General features: G+C 31.8%; 1 protein-coding gene across 5 annotated transcripts in view; it reads right to left on the reverse strand.

Annotated features, from left to right (window-relative positions):
• Positions 1–497: 497 nt before the first annotated feature.
• LOC114306938 (TMV resistance protein N) overlaps positions 498–14,147 on the reverse strand; it is a 53,191-nt gene continuing 39,541 nt past the window's right edge. The window contains exons 5-9 of one of the 5 annotated variants that reach the window (XR_014342247.1): positions 7,142–7,848; positions 6,590–6,699; positions 5,660–6,483; positions 4,802–4,970; positions 2,775–4,727 (exon numbers count right to left, since the gene is read on the reverse strand). Coding sequence is in view for 3 of the 5 variants with exons in the window: in XM_082891712.1 (XP_082747838.1) it covers positions 5,681–6,483; positions 6,590–6,699; positions 7,142–7,848 (1,620 nt within the window). In the remaining 2 variants the exon portion in view is untranslated. Of the gene's footprint in view, positions 6,484–6,589; positions 6,700–7,141; positions 7,849–14,147 lie in introns of all 5 variants that reach the window. The other 4 variants (XR_014342246.1, XM_082891712.1, XM_082891711.1 and 1 more) reach the window with 4 other exon arrangements.

Genomic DNA, 14,147 nt, shown 5'->3' on the forward strand with positions numbered 1-14,147 from the left:
ACTTTGAAGACCAATTTGTTGACTTGGTGGAGAGGTGACTCAATAAAATAGTGTTTTAGTTCGGAAATTGATTCACAGGGACTAAAAGACTAAGTTATTTAAATATTAGAAAATCAATTCTTAATTAATTCGAATCAGATGAATATTTTGATTTTCATATAAAATTAATTGATAACAATTATTAAACAAAAAGAAAGATTAAGGTGAAATTGAAGTAGAAAATAGTTTGAGGTTTTGAATTCACCTCTAATCTTATAACAAGTAATTAATATATTAAATTCTAATAAATTAATGATTCGGATAATATTAATATATCGTGGCTACAAGCCCCGATATGATCTTTAAGAGGATGAGTATAATCAAATTGCAAGCACGAATCATTTTCGGTCGACACGAATCGTCTACACTAAACTTGGGTTGCAGCACGACTCGTTTTCCATAAGCATGACTCGTCTCACGATTTGTATATACAAGCAAGCAAAACAGTTGTATGATCATACATTCTCAATCACAGAAATCAAATACATAAATTGGATGAAAACGTTTCTTAACACAAAAGAACTTTAACAATCATACAACGATTATCCAAATCCAAAGAAAAATTAGAATCTAAATATAAAATTATAAGTTACTTGATTAGGGTTTCATCTCAATCCTGAAGAAGAAGATTAGTTGCCCATGGAGAAGGTGAAGAATGCCATAGGTGTGGAGAACTCCATCCTTGGAACCTTGGGTTTCCTCTCTCTTGCCTCTTGTGCCTCCTTTTGATATCTCAAGAATAAGACCCATATTTATGAAGATTAGATTATCGCTTTATACTCCCATAATTATAAGGGTTGGAATGGGCTTAAAAAGAGTATAAAAATATACTTTTCATCACAAAGGTCCATATAACCTGCACAACACACAAACTTAGTAAAATCATTAAATAATAATTGATATGGACTTAACTAATGCAATTTAGGGGGCCTCAATATTTTGGCACTTATCACACCTCCCAACTTACATTTTGCTAGTCCTTGAGCAAAGCAAAAGAAAAATACATTAAAATCTATCTAAACCACCTTCATAGGGATCACGATTGTATTTAGCATGTGCAACAAACTTTTTAAACCCCAAGGTTATCCAAGTGGACGAGTGAAGTCTAGTGAGGGTTTCCAGAGATGCTACCCATAAATATCAAACATGTTGGTCACTATAACAAGAGATAGAATGCTCAACTTCAAATCTGAATTCAAATCGATACCTTATCAAATAGTTAATATAGAATATCATGTAATTAACAGCCACAATTATCATTCATGAATTGAGTTAAATAACGAAACATTTTAATTCTAAGCAATACTACTCAAGTCCTATATGCTTGCACTTAGTAGAAAACCATCACATGATCCCTTGGTGTAAAGTGAATATTCACACTGAAATACGGCCCCCAACTTAATCTTAAATACACATATCACCAATACGTCACAATTCATTAGACAACCTATAAAACAATGAAACCAACGGCTTGACTTTGATGCACGTTTTTTTCTTCTTCTTCTTCTTCCTTTTTTTTTTTTTCCTCGTGACTGTGCAAATGCCTAAGTCCCTTAAACTTTCTAATTAACCCATGTAGCAAGCGTTGGGCCAATGACTCCCAAACCAGATGGTTTTAGGACACTAGGTGTGAAGACACCCCAATGGGCTTAATAACTCGAGTTAAAAGCGTTACGAACCCAAATTAGTCATCAATTTTTATTTTTTTTAATTACTCAAATCTCTTCAACTTTCTACTTAATCCTTGTAACAAGTGTTAGGCCAATTGTAGCTTGTTTTTCGTACTCCTCAGAGGAGTATAGTCTCCTCGGATATGATAGCCCTACAGTTCGGACTCCCATGGTTCTGAACCTCGAAAATGAGAGTCCAATCCTGGCAATTCTTAGAAAGATCCATTATTCGCAAGAAATGCCAAAAATAAACTACGTTGCCAAATTTCAGAGTCGCCACCTAATATTTTTAGAAAAATTAGGAAACCCATGACTCGTGCCAAAGGCCACTTGTCCGTCACAACCAACGTTGCCTTGGTTCGGGAACTTAGGTATGAGAGGAGAAGGTCATAAATTGAGCACCCCACTCATCCGATCAAAGATCAACCTCTACTAATCATGATGTGATTTTATTAACATTATATGCTCATGTTCTGACTTATTAATGCTATCATTGCTACATGAAGTCAAACAAATATAGACCACTTTGCTTAATTTAGAACGCTTCGATTTCAATGCAATTTTTGAAAGAGTTTTTGAAATACGCGACTCAAAGAAAATGAGTTTGTATATGCAATAATCAAAGTCGTCCTAACTTAGGCAAAATAACCTTCATCCACAGGCATTCAAAGAGTTATTTCAAATAAGCACGTAGCCTCATGGTAGTTATGCTCGACATATCAACAATCGCACGCATACAATATGCTAAAGCAAAAATGCTTTTCCCAAATATCCAAGATGAGCCAAAAGAAAGAAAATAGTTAGAAAAATGCATGATTCTAAACCATGCAACATGACTAATGCAACGCATACAACATGCAATTAATAGGCTCGGCTACTAGCATGGCATATGAGTCAATTCAAGGCACGCGATAAAGCATGCGATAAAGCACGTATTCAAGTAAGGAATTTGAAATTAATATTTGATTAGTATGATGAGCCGAATCCTTATGTATGCAAACTGATAGATGCGGGTCATGAAAAATGCTAAGGAAAATATGATACCATACAACCACAATAAGCGAATAAATAAAAAGGAGAAAGAAATGGAGGTTGGAAGACATACACAAATTATTACAAATGTACCCTCGTACAAGAGGGTCCGAATGTCCAAGTGTCTGAATTAACTATTTTTTACAAATCCAAATGAATACTATCTAATTTATTACAACAATAATATTACAACAAGAATATGTAAAGAATGCACAAGGATCCCATACGCACCGACGAAGACAGCCCTCATAAATTGCTCTCTTTGCCTCCTGGAAAACTATTCTGTTTCACCCTCAGCCACTGCTCTCTGTTTCAATAAAAGTGCTATGTTTACCATACATTGGAGCCCGGCCGGCCTGCAATGAGGCTCGGCTGGGCCCAAACAAATCCGGTCGTGCCCTATTTTTTTTGCAGAAGACTGTTTTTGTGCTCTGAGGTGAAAATAGTGCAGACAGAGTGTTCCTAAGCCATGTTTGTCTTTTCTGCCCTTCTCTATCATAGAGATGTTCAAGGGAGGAGCAGATTCGGGTCTCAAACCATCAAGTATCACAAGTTGATTGCATGCTGATTTTAGAAGCAACTGGACAAGAATTTACTAAAAACCAAAAGACTAACAGTGCCTCCCTCCTATCATGAAGTCGATTTCAAAAGGGGCGTAGACACGCCTCAAGAACCATCAAACATCATGAAATTAGTACGCGATGACTCTAAAAGTGACGGATTCGGTAAAACGTCCGACCGAATCCAATCAATTTTATTAGCTCTTTATGTCGGTTTTAATTTAAGCCAATTTTATTAGCCCATTTTTTTTTTTTTTATCTTACCTGTCCATTTTTTATCTTTTATTCCATTTTGTCCAAAAGTGATATTTACGTCCACTAAGTCCAAAAGCAATAAAGATGAATAAGCATCGACTTAACCTGAGAACAAAGACATTCCGAAGGACTGGAGAAGCAAAGTCCTTAAACAACTCAGAAGCAAAGTCAGAAAGTTGACTATGGCCAAGCTTGCACAATTCATAATATTCGGGGTGAACTTTAGTTCCAGGGAAGTACCGGATTCTTGGCCCGGTGACCAAGAGGAGGCAAACTTCCGGCTACGACAAATTCATGAAAAGTACTACGGAGATGGGGATATTAGTTTGTACCGAAGGATCCAAATACAGGGCTACTACTGGCCCGAGATGGAGAAAGCCTCGAACCAAGTACAAAAAGAATTCCCTAAGTGCCAGTCATGCATCCGGGAAGATAAGAGTTGCTTTGAGATTGATACTCCCGATTGGAGACAAGTCTATATCGACTATCTCAAGGAGGGGACACTACCAGAAAATCCGAGGGACATTGCACACCTCAAGAGGAGAGCGAGACGGTACTTTTTTGATCAAGACAAGCTTTACAGAAGAAGTATTGAGGGCACTCCCCTAAGGTGTCTCTCTAAGGAAAAGTCGAATCTAGTCCTTGGAAGAGCTCACAAAATTGAACATCAAGAAGGGGCTCGATTGTTTGAGCAACTGATACATCCTGGGTATTATTGGTCGACCCTGGATTCAGATGCCTTAAATTATGTGAAGAGATGCCAAACTTGTTAGAAGCACGGAAACTTGATCCATGTACTGGCTGCAGACCTGCACAACATCCGAACACTGTGGCCATTTCATACTTGGGCTTTCGACCTTATAGGGCCAATCTCCCCACCATCCAAGGGATATAAATGGATCCTCGTAGCGATGGAGTTGAGCACAAAATGGGTCAAGGCGATCCCCTTGAAAAATGCAACGGGGCCCACGGTTGCAAACTTTATCAAGGAAAATATCATCTGCAGGTTTGGAGAAACACCATATCCTTTCAAATAATGGCACATCCTTCATAAACAAACATGTGAAGAGCCTTCTAGGAGACTTATCAAGTAAAGCATCACAAATCCACTCCTTACTACCCCAAAGGGAACGGGCAAGTAGAGGCCACAAACAAGACCTTGATCACAATCCTGAGTAAAATGATGGATAAGTTCAGTGGGACTTGGTTTGAACAGTTAATAGTAGCCCTATGTGCATATCGTACCTTGAAGAGAAAGCAAACTCAAGCAACTCCTTACTCCCTTGTTCATGGGTCCGAGGTAGTGTGTTACCTATAGAGCTGGAGATGCCATTTGCGTGGATGGCCCTTGCCTCGGGAATGGTGCTTGAGCCTCGAACTACCAGACTTGAAGCATTGGAAAAGCAAGACAGGGCTGCGAAAGTCATGGAAAGATATCATGAGTCCATTGCCCGAGCCTATAATCAGACAGTGGTGCCAAGAAGGTTCGAAGAGGGTGATCTAGCTTGGAAGATTGTAGACCCAATCATGCGAGGACAACCTCTGCCCAAGTTCTCCCCAAAATGGGAGGGGCCCTATTGGGTCATTCGAGCAAGTGTACTACAGGCTCGTGAGAGTTGAAGACGGCTTCCGAACAGGCCCGCTCAATGCAAAGTTTATCAAGTGTTATTACCCATAAATTGACTCATCTATGTTAATGCTCGCTTTCATTCTCTTACTTTGTCTAAAAGTTTTTTCTTGCTTATGTTATGAAGAAAGTTGGTTTCCATTCTGATTTATATGTCTGTTGCATCACTTGAGATGAAAATTTTGTATTTCTATTAAGAAAATTGAGAAATTAATGAGAATACTTCTGTTTTTTTATTTTATTTTTTTATAAAAAATGTGCTTGTGATTGTTCTTTCGTTTGCATCATTCAAGACAAATGTTTTATTGAGTAGAACGAGAAAACAATGAGAAAGCTTCCAGAACTTTGTTATTTCAATGCATTGTCCTAGATAAAACATTTTTATCGAAAAGGGCAATAAAATAATGAGAAAGGAACCCAAAAAAAAAATTAAAAAAAAGAAAAAGAAACATACAGGAACTCAGAGGAAGTCATACCTACATAATACTCGAAGAAACTCAATCTCTTCTGAAGATGCCCTCGAAAAAGTTGCACGTCACGTCTACATCCGGAGGACAGGTAGCGGAGTGTTCCTCTAAACCTGCCAAGGCCTGAGCATATCTCGCCTCAAGCTCACGAAGAGTCGCCTTTGCTTCTTCTATAGAAGTCCGATGAGAGGCAAGCTTAGACCAAACCTCCACGCGACGACTGGCATTCGAGGCTATATCCAGGCGCTTTCGAAGCCATGATAGATCTACCTGATGACGCTCCATATCTGAGATCCCCTGATATGCTGTCTCAATTACCTTCTCGTTAAGGTCACACAATCGTTTCCGATCCAAGTTATACAAGATAGTAACAAAAGACTCGAGAAGAGCAGTCTGAATCAGTGGGCATTGACAAGCAAAGGAAGCAAAGGTCTCAGGGTAACTCGAATGCACAAGCTGTAGAGCTGAGGCAAACTTAGGGGCTACCCAATAGTGGAGAAATGGTACTTTGCCAGAAACCGGGGTTGTAACTGGGGCTGAGAAGTTGTTAGTTTCAAGAACCTCTCCAATCTCTATTGGGTAAGATGAACCACACGCAGGGGAAACGTCAGGGAGAAAGCTCGAGCCTAAGAATGCAGTCTGATGAGGGGAAAAACCAAAAGTGTCGCTAAGATTCAGATCCAAAACAATCCCGGGCACCTGCAATGGAGAGCCCTTAGCAATCGTCTCAAAGGCAGATGTGTCCCCTCGGGAAGGAGAGCCATGAGGAGTCACAAAGAGAGTTAGAGCAGAGTCTGAGGCAAGTGAAGGCAAGACTCCGGTAGTGGCTAACACTGAAAAAAGAAGGGAACTTTATCAGAGGCAGGGAATAGTAAGACCATTTGAGTAAGAAACTCTCACAAATGAAAATACTTAACAAGCTCCAGAGAGCAGGATTACCTGATAGAGGATCATTAGGCAGAGCCAGGGCAACCGGGGCCGAATCAAGTGGAGCATGAGGAACCCCAACATCTATGAAACCACTCGACTGTATGGAGGGATCCCAGCATCTAAATAAGAATTTTTATATTTTTTAATTAGTTTTTTGCAATGTATATCATTTAAATTTTAATTTTTTCACTATTGAGATAAAAAAAATTATTTATTAAATTTTTTAATTTTTTTTAAATTTTTTATTTGGGGGGCAAATTGATTTTTAGGGTATGGTTTGGGAGTAAAATAAAGTTTCAAATGAATTTTGATACTACGTCAACAAGTTTCGTTTAATTATAGACAGAAATAGACAGTGGAGGTTGAATTGATCAAATTTTAAGAAGTTTAGGGATCAAATAAAAATAATGCGAAGCCTGGATGTCAAATTGAAAAACGCACAATAATTTGAGAGCAAAATGATATTTCCTATTTTATTATATAATTTGCAGTGGGAGTGTGAGTTGATGACATTTTTATTTGGAGGAAAATGTAACTGAATTGTAAGAGATATATACTTACCTAAGCCTTTTTCCGTTGAGGTTGTTGAGGTGGTCCTCTTGATCATCAATTCTAGGACTTCCACTGGGTCCTGCTGCCGCTGCATCATAGTAATTGTCGTTGAGGTCGAGGTCGCGTTTTCTTTTTGATGTAGTAGCACTACTACTACTACTACTACTCAATGCTTGTTCTTCAACTTCCCTGTATACAACATGGACACCGACCTTTTCAATCTCTACTTCGGATACGGGGATGCAGTCCTGTTTTGCCAGGTTTTCACCTTCTCCAATTGAAGAAGGCTTATAATAAGCTTCACATTCAAATCCACCTTCATTTAATTGCTCCATATCATCATTAAAATAAGCTTTACATTCAAATCCACCCTCATTTAATTGCTCCATATCATCTTCCGTGATTCCCGAAAATGCACCCCGTGGGATAAACCTAACCACCATATTTCCAAATTTGACAGATGGAATGTGGTTACCCCCCCGTTCTTCGACGATCCTCTGAGTAACGTGGCACTTGAAGTTCATTTCAATATGACAATAGTCCGGTTTAGCCTCTTTCAATGCAACAACGGCGTAAGCAAATCCCAAGAACCTGTTGTTAAACCAATTTGGAGGCAACTGAAAAGATGTCGAAGACCCCCTACTTTGATGGCTGAACCACTTTGGAATCTCTCTCCCAGGTAAAACAATGTCACAATAACCCTTACGAAAATTTCTCTGTACAATAGAGATTGGTCTCAATCAGTGGCTGGCGCCTCAGGAAAAAAAAATGTAAAAATGTAGACAAGTAATGTGACATAAACAAATTAATAAATTGACTTTTTTTAATTCATTCTAAACCAACCCAAAGTTAGGTACACATCCAAAATCTTAAATTATGATTTATATTAAGTAATATTATAAGAATAATGATAAAAAAAAAAGATGCATAAAAACATATTGCTCAAATGGTAAGAATATTCGTCAAACCTTAGTCACCTCATAATATAATTTTATATTTTTAAGACCTCCCTTTATATAATAGAATAGATAGATATAAAAAATAAAAATGATAAATGATACTTTATCCTTTAATGTTTGGCCACTTTCTCACTTTAACCCTTAAAATTTATTTTTTCTCACTTTAACCCTTTACGCTTGAAATCTTTTCTACTTTACTCTTAAAACTAATTTCTGTTAAAAATTAAATAAAAAAATACCACAATAACTATCACATAACATAAAAAATATAATATTATATTAGTCACTAAATTTATGTCAGATGTGGGAGTTATATATAATCAACTATTTTTAAGCTACGAGATTACTAGCATGTAATTTTTTGTCTAATTTTTAACAGAAATTAACTTTAGGAGTAAAGTGAGAAAAACTTGAAACATGAATTGTCAAAGTGAAAAAAAAAAAAGAAAAAAAAGAAAAAGAAAAAAAAAACCATTAAAGACCAAAGTGAGAAAATGATCAAATATAAAGAAGGCAAAGTATAATTTACACAGAAAAAATTCGCACTTATCTATATGACTCTGCAAAATACCGCTAAATTTGCTAAAATCGCATCAATTTGCACCGCTTTATTCATTAATCAAGGTTTAAACTTTAAAATTTATAATCTGCCTTCGAAAAATGAGCGTAAGAGAGATTTAATATGTGAAATTTATTATAGATTAGTAGTTATATATATATATATATATGAAAAATATTATGTAAAATTAATTTGTGTTATATATATGAAAAGTATTATTCAAATTAATTTTAGATATTATGCAAAGACTTGAAATCGATTAGAATATTTTTCAATTCGTCAATTCACCCAAAACCTCTCAAACCACAATTTGGTAATCTGCCATTTAATTTATAATTTTACTCTCAAGTTGTCTGAATTGTATTTGTGCACACCTCTATTTATCTATATCTATCATTTTTTATTATATATATACATATATATTCTTTTTTTTTGACAAAAAGACTCACAAGCCACACACTGGGCAATTGTTGACCAAGTGAGAGAAGTGGCCCATTAAAATACACACACCCAAACTCCCCCACTGATGTGGAAAGCTTGCCCCAAACCTACCCAGGCCGAAGAGCCCCACCCCGCAAATCTATGAAAAGTAGTGACTGTTGTGCTTTAATTTGAGGGATATTAACAACTACATGATCGATAATCAAAAAATAAATAATAAGTTTTTCTTTTGAGAAATAGCATAAAAAATATGCAATTCGATCATATAGTTATTGATATCCGATTAATATGATTTTTGATAGACATGAAGTACTCAATAAACCCTACAAAATGAACAGTTTGGATCATAAAAATAAGTCTATAACACCTTTCAAATTGAGGTATAATAATTACTACTGTACTTCTAGCATAACAGTGACTCCAATCTCCAAATCTATATACTCCCTCCGTCCCAAAATAATGGTCCCTTTTGGGGAATCCAACTTTTTTTGGTAGTACAATTATTGTACTTTTAAAAAGTTGGTTTTCCAAAATTACCCTTTGATAGTACACTTTTTTGAGAATATCAATGTCATAATTGTACTTTTTATATTATTTATGAATTTAAAAGAAGGGCAAAATGGGAAATTTATATTATTTTTGTACTTGATTTTTGAAGAGGGACTAATATTTTGGGACAATGAAAAATGAAATAAGGGACTAATATTATGGGACGGAGGGAGTATATCAATCACTTTCCGTTAATCTATTAATTTAAACTTTCGTTTGGTTTCTCTAATATGGGAGAATGCGAGAGGTCTGTCCTTACTATCAATAATTTCAACTATTAATTTTGTAAATTTTTTAATTTATATTATTCATAAAAAAAGATTAGTTTAATATGATATTCGTAATATTTTTATTTTATCACATTTGTTTCTGAAAAAATGAACAATAAATATATTTTTAAAAATAGACCATTTATTTTTTTATAGACAAACAGAATAAAATGAAAATGTTACTATTACCAGATTGACATAATTTTTTTTCATGAATGACATACATTAAGAATCTTACAAAATGAATGATTTGAATTATCAAAACATGACCCGTGGTGAACCTCACCAACTCCTCAAATTTATGTTGAGAGTGAACATGAGAGAAATTTAATCTATTTTTTTGGATAAATTATAAATACAGCCCTTGAATTTTGCTTAAAATACAAATCACCCCTGTGGCTTTGAAAATTATATTCTACCCATTGAAATTTCTAATTTAATAATAAATGGCTCCTTTTGTTAATAAATTATCAAATCAATTAATAGTTTTTAATGATGTTAGAAATACATTTAAATTAATAATTCAGATAATTTTATTATTGTATAAGAGAATATTTAGAAATTTTATTTTTCAATTAATTCTATTAAATAAAAAATTCTAACAAGGGATTATTTATAATTTTTCAAAATACAAAGAGTAATCTATATTTTAAATAAAATTCAAGAGGTGCACTTGAAATTTACATATATTTTTTTGGATGGGAGAAGATCAACCCTTTAAACTTCTCAAATTACATATAGTTTTTTTTATATAAATATATTAATATTTCTGGACAATTACAAAAATAATAAAAAAAAAAAAAAACTGAGTTTGAACCTTATAACAAAATTAACCCTAAATTTTTAATTTTATCAATTATATCTTAAAATATTGATTTGTTTTCAATCTAAATTATCTGCCGATTTTTATTAAGTAAACTCAATGAAAAAAATAAGTATTTTAATGTATATTTTAGACATTTTATATATATTTAAATTGAGTTTAATGATTAATTTTTTTTTTGTCGGATTTACTTAATGAAAATAAACAAATTGTATAAATTAAAAATAAATCAAAAGATTAGGGTTTAAATTGATAAAATCCAAAATTTAAGATTATTTTGTTACAAAACTCAAACTATTTTTTTATTATTATTTTTTTTTTTGTAATTATCCTTAATATTTTTGTTTCAATTCAACAAAATAAAATATGTAAATTGTTTTTGATAAGTTATATGACTCATACCTAGTCTGGAGCTTAAAAGACATTTCTTTTTTAAAGTTTATAATTTAGTATAAATTTTAAAAAATAATTATAGATTTATGAAAAAAATTAAAATCTTAATTATTAATATTTATAAATTTATCACTAATTTATAATTATTTTTTAAAAAATTATTAATGATTTAAGCTATTAGGTCTTATAGAAAAATAATACCTATAATTATCCTTATCCTTAGAAAGGAACTCTCCAAGGGAATCTTTTGAATTAATATCAGCAAAAAAAAAAAAATAGATCTAATTAATTATAGTCTAGACGAATTATAAATAACAGCGGAACAATAAAAAAAAATAATGAAATGAAATATAAAATAATATTAAAAATAGCCGAAAATCAAATAAAATGGATAATTACATATTAGAAAAAATAAATGATAGTCGAATAGAAATAGAAGAAGACCTATAAAAGTTGGGAAAAATATACTAATTATAAAAACACACTTGCAGATGGTAGTTAAGTTAATAATAAATTAAAATCTAAGCCTAATCACAATTTTTTTATAACCTTTACATTGTGTTTGGTTCATGGATATGGGGAGAGATTTGGAAAGAGAAATGAAAGATAGGTAAAATATAAATGAATTATAATTACATTTCACATGCGTTTCACACCTTTTCCCTTACCTTTTTCAAATTCTTTTCTAATCAAGGACCAAAACACAACCTTAGGCTTATGTTCTATTTTATATTGCCTTTAGGACTAAATTAATTCGAATTAAATACTTTAGAGACTTAATTGACAAATTGAAACTATAGAGACTTAAATGAAAAAGATATAAAATTTTAGGGACTATTATTGTAATTTATCACATATATATATATATATATATACAAAGAAAAACAAAAACAATGAACTCAAATGCCAGTGCTCCTGCATGATATATATATATATACACTAGTGAAAAAGGTTAGTGCTATGACCATTTCACTTTAATATTTTATTGAGTTTATTAAATGAAATAGAATAATATGATATTTTTTTGAAAATATTTATTTTATATTTGATTCATTCAAAAAATAATTAAAAAAGCATTGTAAAAAAATAATTATTCCATAAAAAATGAAAAAAAATAATCATTTCATTTGATTGCACTTTATTCCATTCCACTAGCTGAACTTTTTCTCTAAAAATAAGATTAGTTTTTTACAAAATTGAATAGAATCAATGATTAAATATATGATCGAAATTTTAATTTCTATTATAAAGTACAATTATGGAATAAATAAATGAGATAAAATTTTAGTTCAAATGAGTGAATTATTATCATTATTATTTTTTAGAATGGAATAATCGAATGGTGATATTACACGTCAATGATCATATGATATCACTGTTAAACTTTGATTTGGTTTCATTCGTAAAAAAATATTTGTAGACCCTTACCAGACACGGGCTATTCTTGTTATAAATTTATATTTCCAAAATAAAAATCTTATAACAAATTATTTTGTTTGGTTTGATTTTTTAAAATTATTTTTAGATGAATTTTCATTTGTTTTCATAAAATTTTTCATAATTTTTTTCAAATTATTTTTTTTACAATTTTTTTCTCCTATTTATTCTGTTAAATTAAAAATTCTAATAAGGAATAATTGTAATTTCTAGTATTATAGGGACATTTTATGTTATGAACAAACCTCAGGAGTGTATTTGTATTTTATCCAAAACCAACATATACTTATGTGCGCAAGAATCTTTGCATTATTACAAAAACCCTTCACTCAAATTAGTACTACCAATAATGGTAAACATTTTCAAAGAAGAGGATAAAATGAGAAAGTCGAATTATAAGTTATACAGAATGAAAGGGCAAAATAGGAAAGAAAACCTCAAGGGTGTATTCGTAATTTATCCAAAATCAAAATATTTGTATTTTATAACTGACTAAGATTTTTTGCATAATTACGAAAAAATCTTTATCCAAATTAGTACAACCAATATTGGTAAATAATAAAAAAATAAAAGAATAGAATGGGAAAACTAAAATGCACGCATCTATGGACGTATTACACTAATAGTCCCTATAGTTTGGGGTTCATATCACTTTGATCTCTGACTTTTCAATTATGACATATTTGATCATGAATTTTGAATTTTGTTCCAAAATGGACGAAGATACCATTGCTCAATTTTAAGGACAAAATCGTCAATTTGATAAAATATAAACTAATTTGACAAAAATAAATGTTAAAAAAACATTTTTTAATTTTTAAAAATTATTTCTACCCACCAAAGATAAAATTATGTAAAATTGATAAATATTTCACTCATTTATTTATTTTAGTAAATTGATTTTTATTATGTGTTTGAATGATGATTATGTAATTAGTGGTTGTTAGTAATCAATATATTTAATATATGAAATGTTTTTAGTTTTGAATTTTTTGATTTAATGGATTGATTTAATAATGATATCAAAGTTGTTGCCATATTTAACTTTTGAAAAAATGAAAACTAATTTAATGAAAATAAAAACAACCACTCATTACATAATTATCATCCAAACACATAATAAAAATTAATTTGGTAAAAATAAATAAATAAATAAATAAATGTGTAAAAAAATTATCAATTTTACTTAATTTTATATTTGGTGGATAGAAATAATTTTTAAAAATTCAAAAATATTTTTTTGACATTTATTTTTATCAAATTAGTTTATATTTTATCAAATTGACAACTTTGCCATTGAAATTGAGTAATGGTATCTTCAATTGTCTTTATTTGGAATAAAATTCAAAATTTATGGTCAAATGTGTCACAATTAAAAATACACAAGTCCCAAACTATAGGGACTACTACTGTAATTTGTCCTAGTAAATATCCAAACCAAAGGGCAAAATCGAACAAAAAAATACGAGCCTCAAAAAGCGTTCATCCAAATTAGTACCACCAATATTGGTAAATAATAAAAGGATAAAATGGAAAAACTAAAATGCAAGTCTCTAATAGTAAATAATTGGGCAAATTACATATA

The sequence above is a fragment of the Camellia sinensis genome, chromosome 10 (assembly GCF_055761805.1).
Source record: "Camellia sinensis isolate YWXY chromosome 10, ASM5576180v1, whole genome shotgun sequence".
In the NCBI taxonomy this organism is placed as follows: domain Eukaryota; kingdom Viridiplantae; phylum Streptophyta; class Magnoliopsida; order Ericales; family Theaceae; genus Camellia; species Camellia sinensis.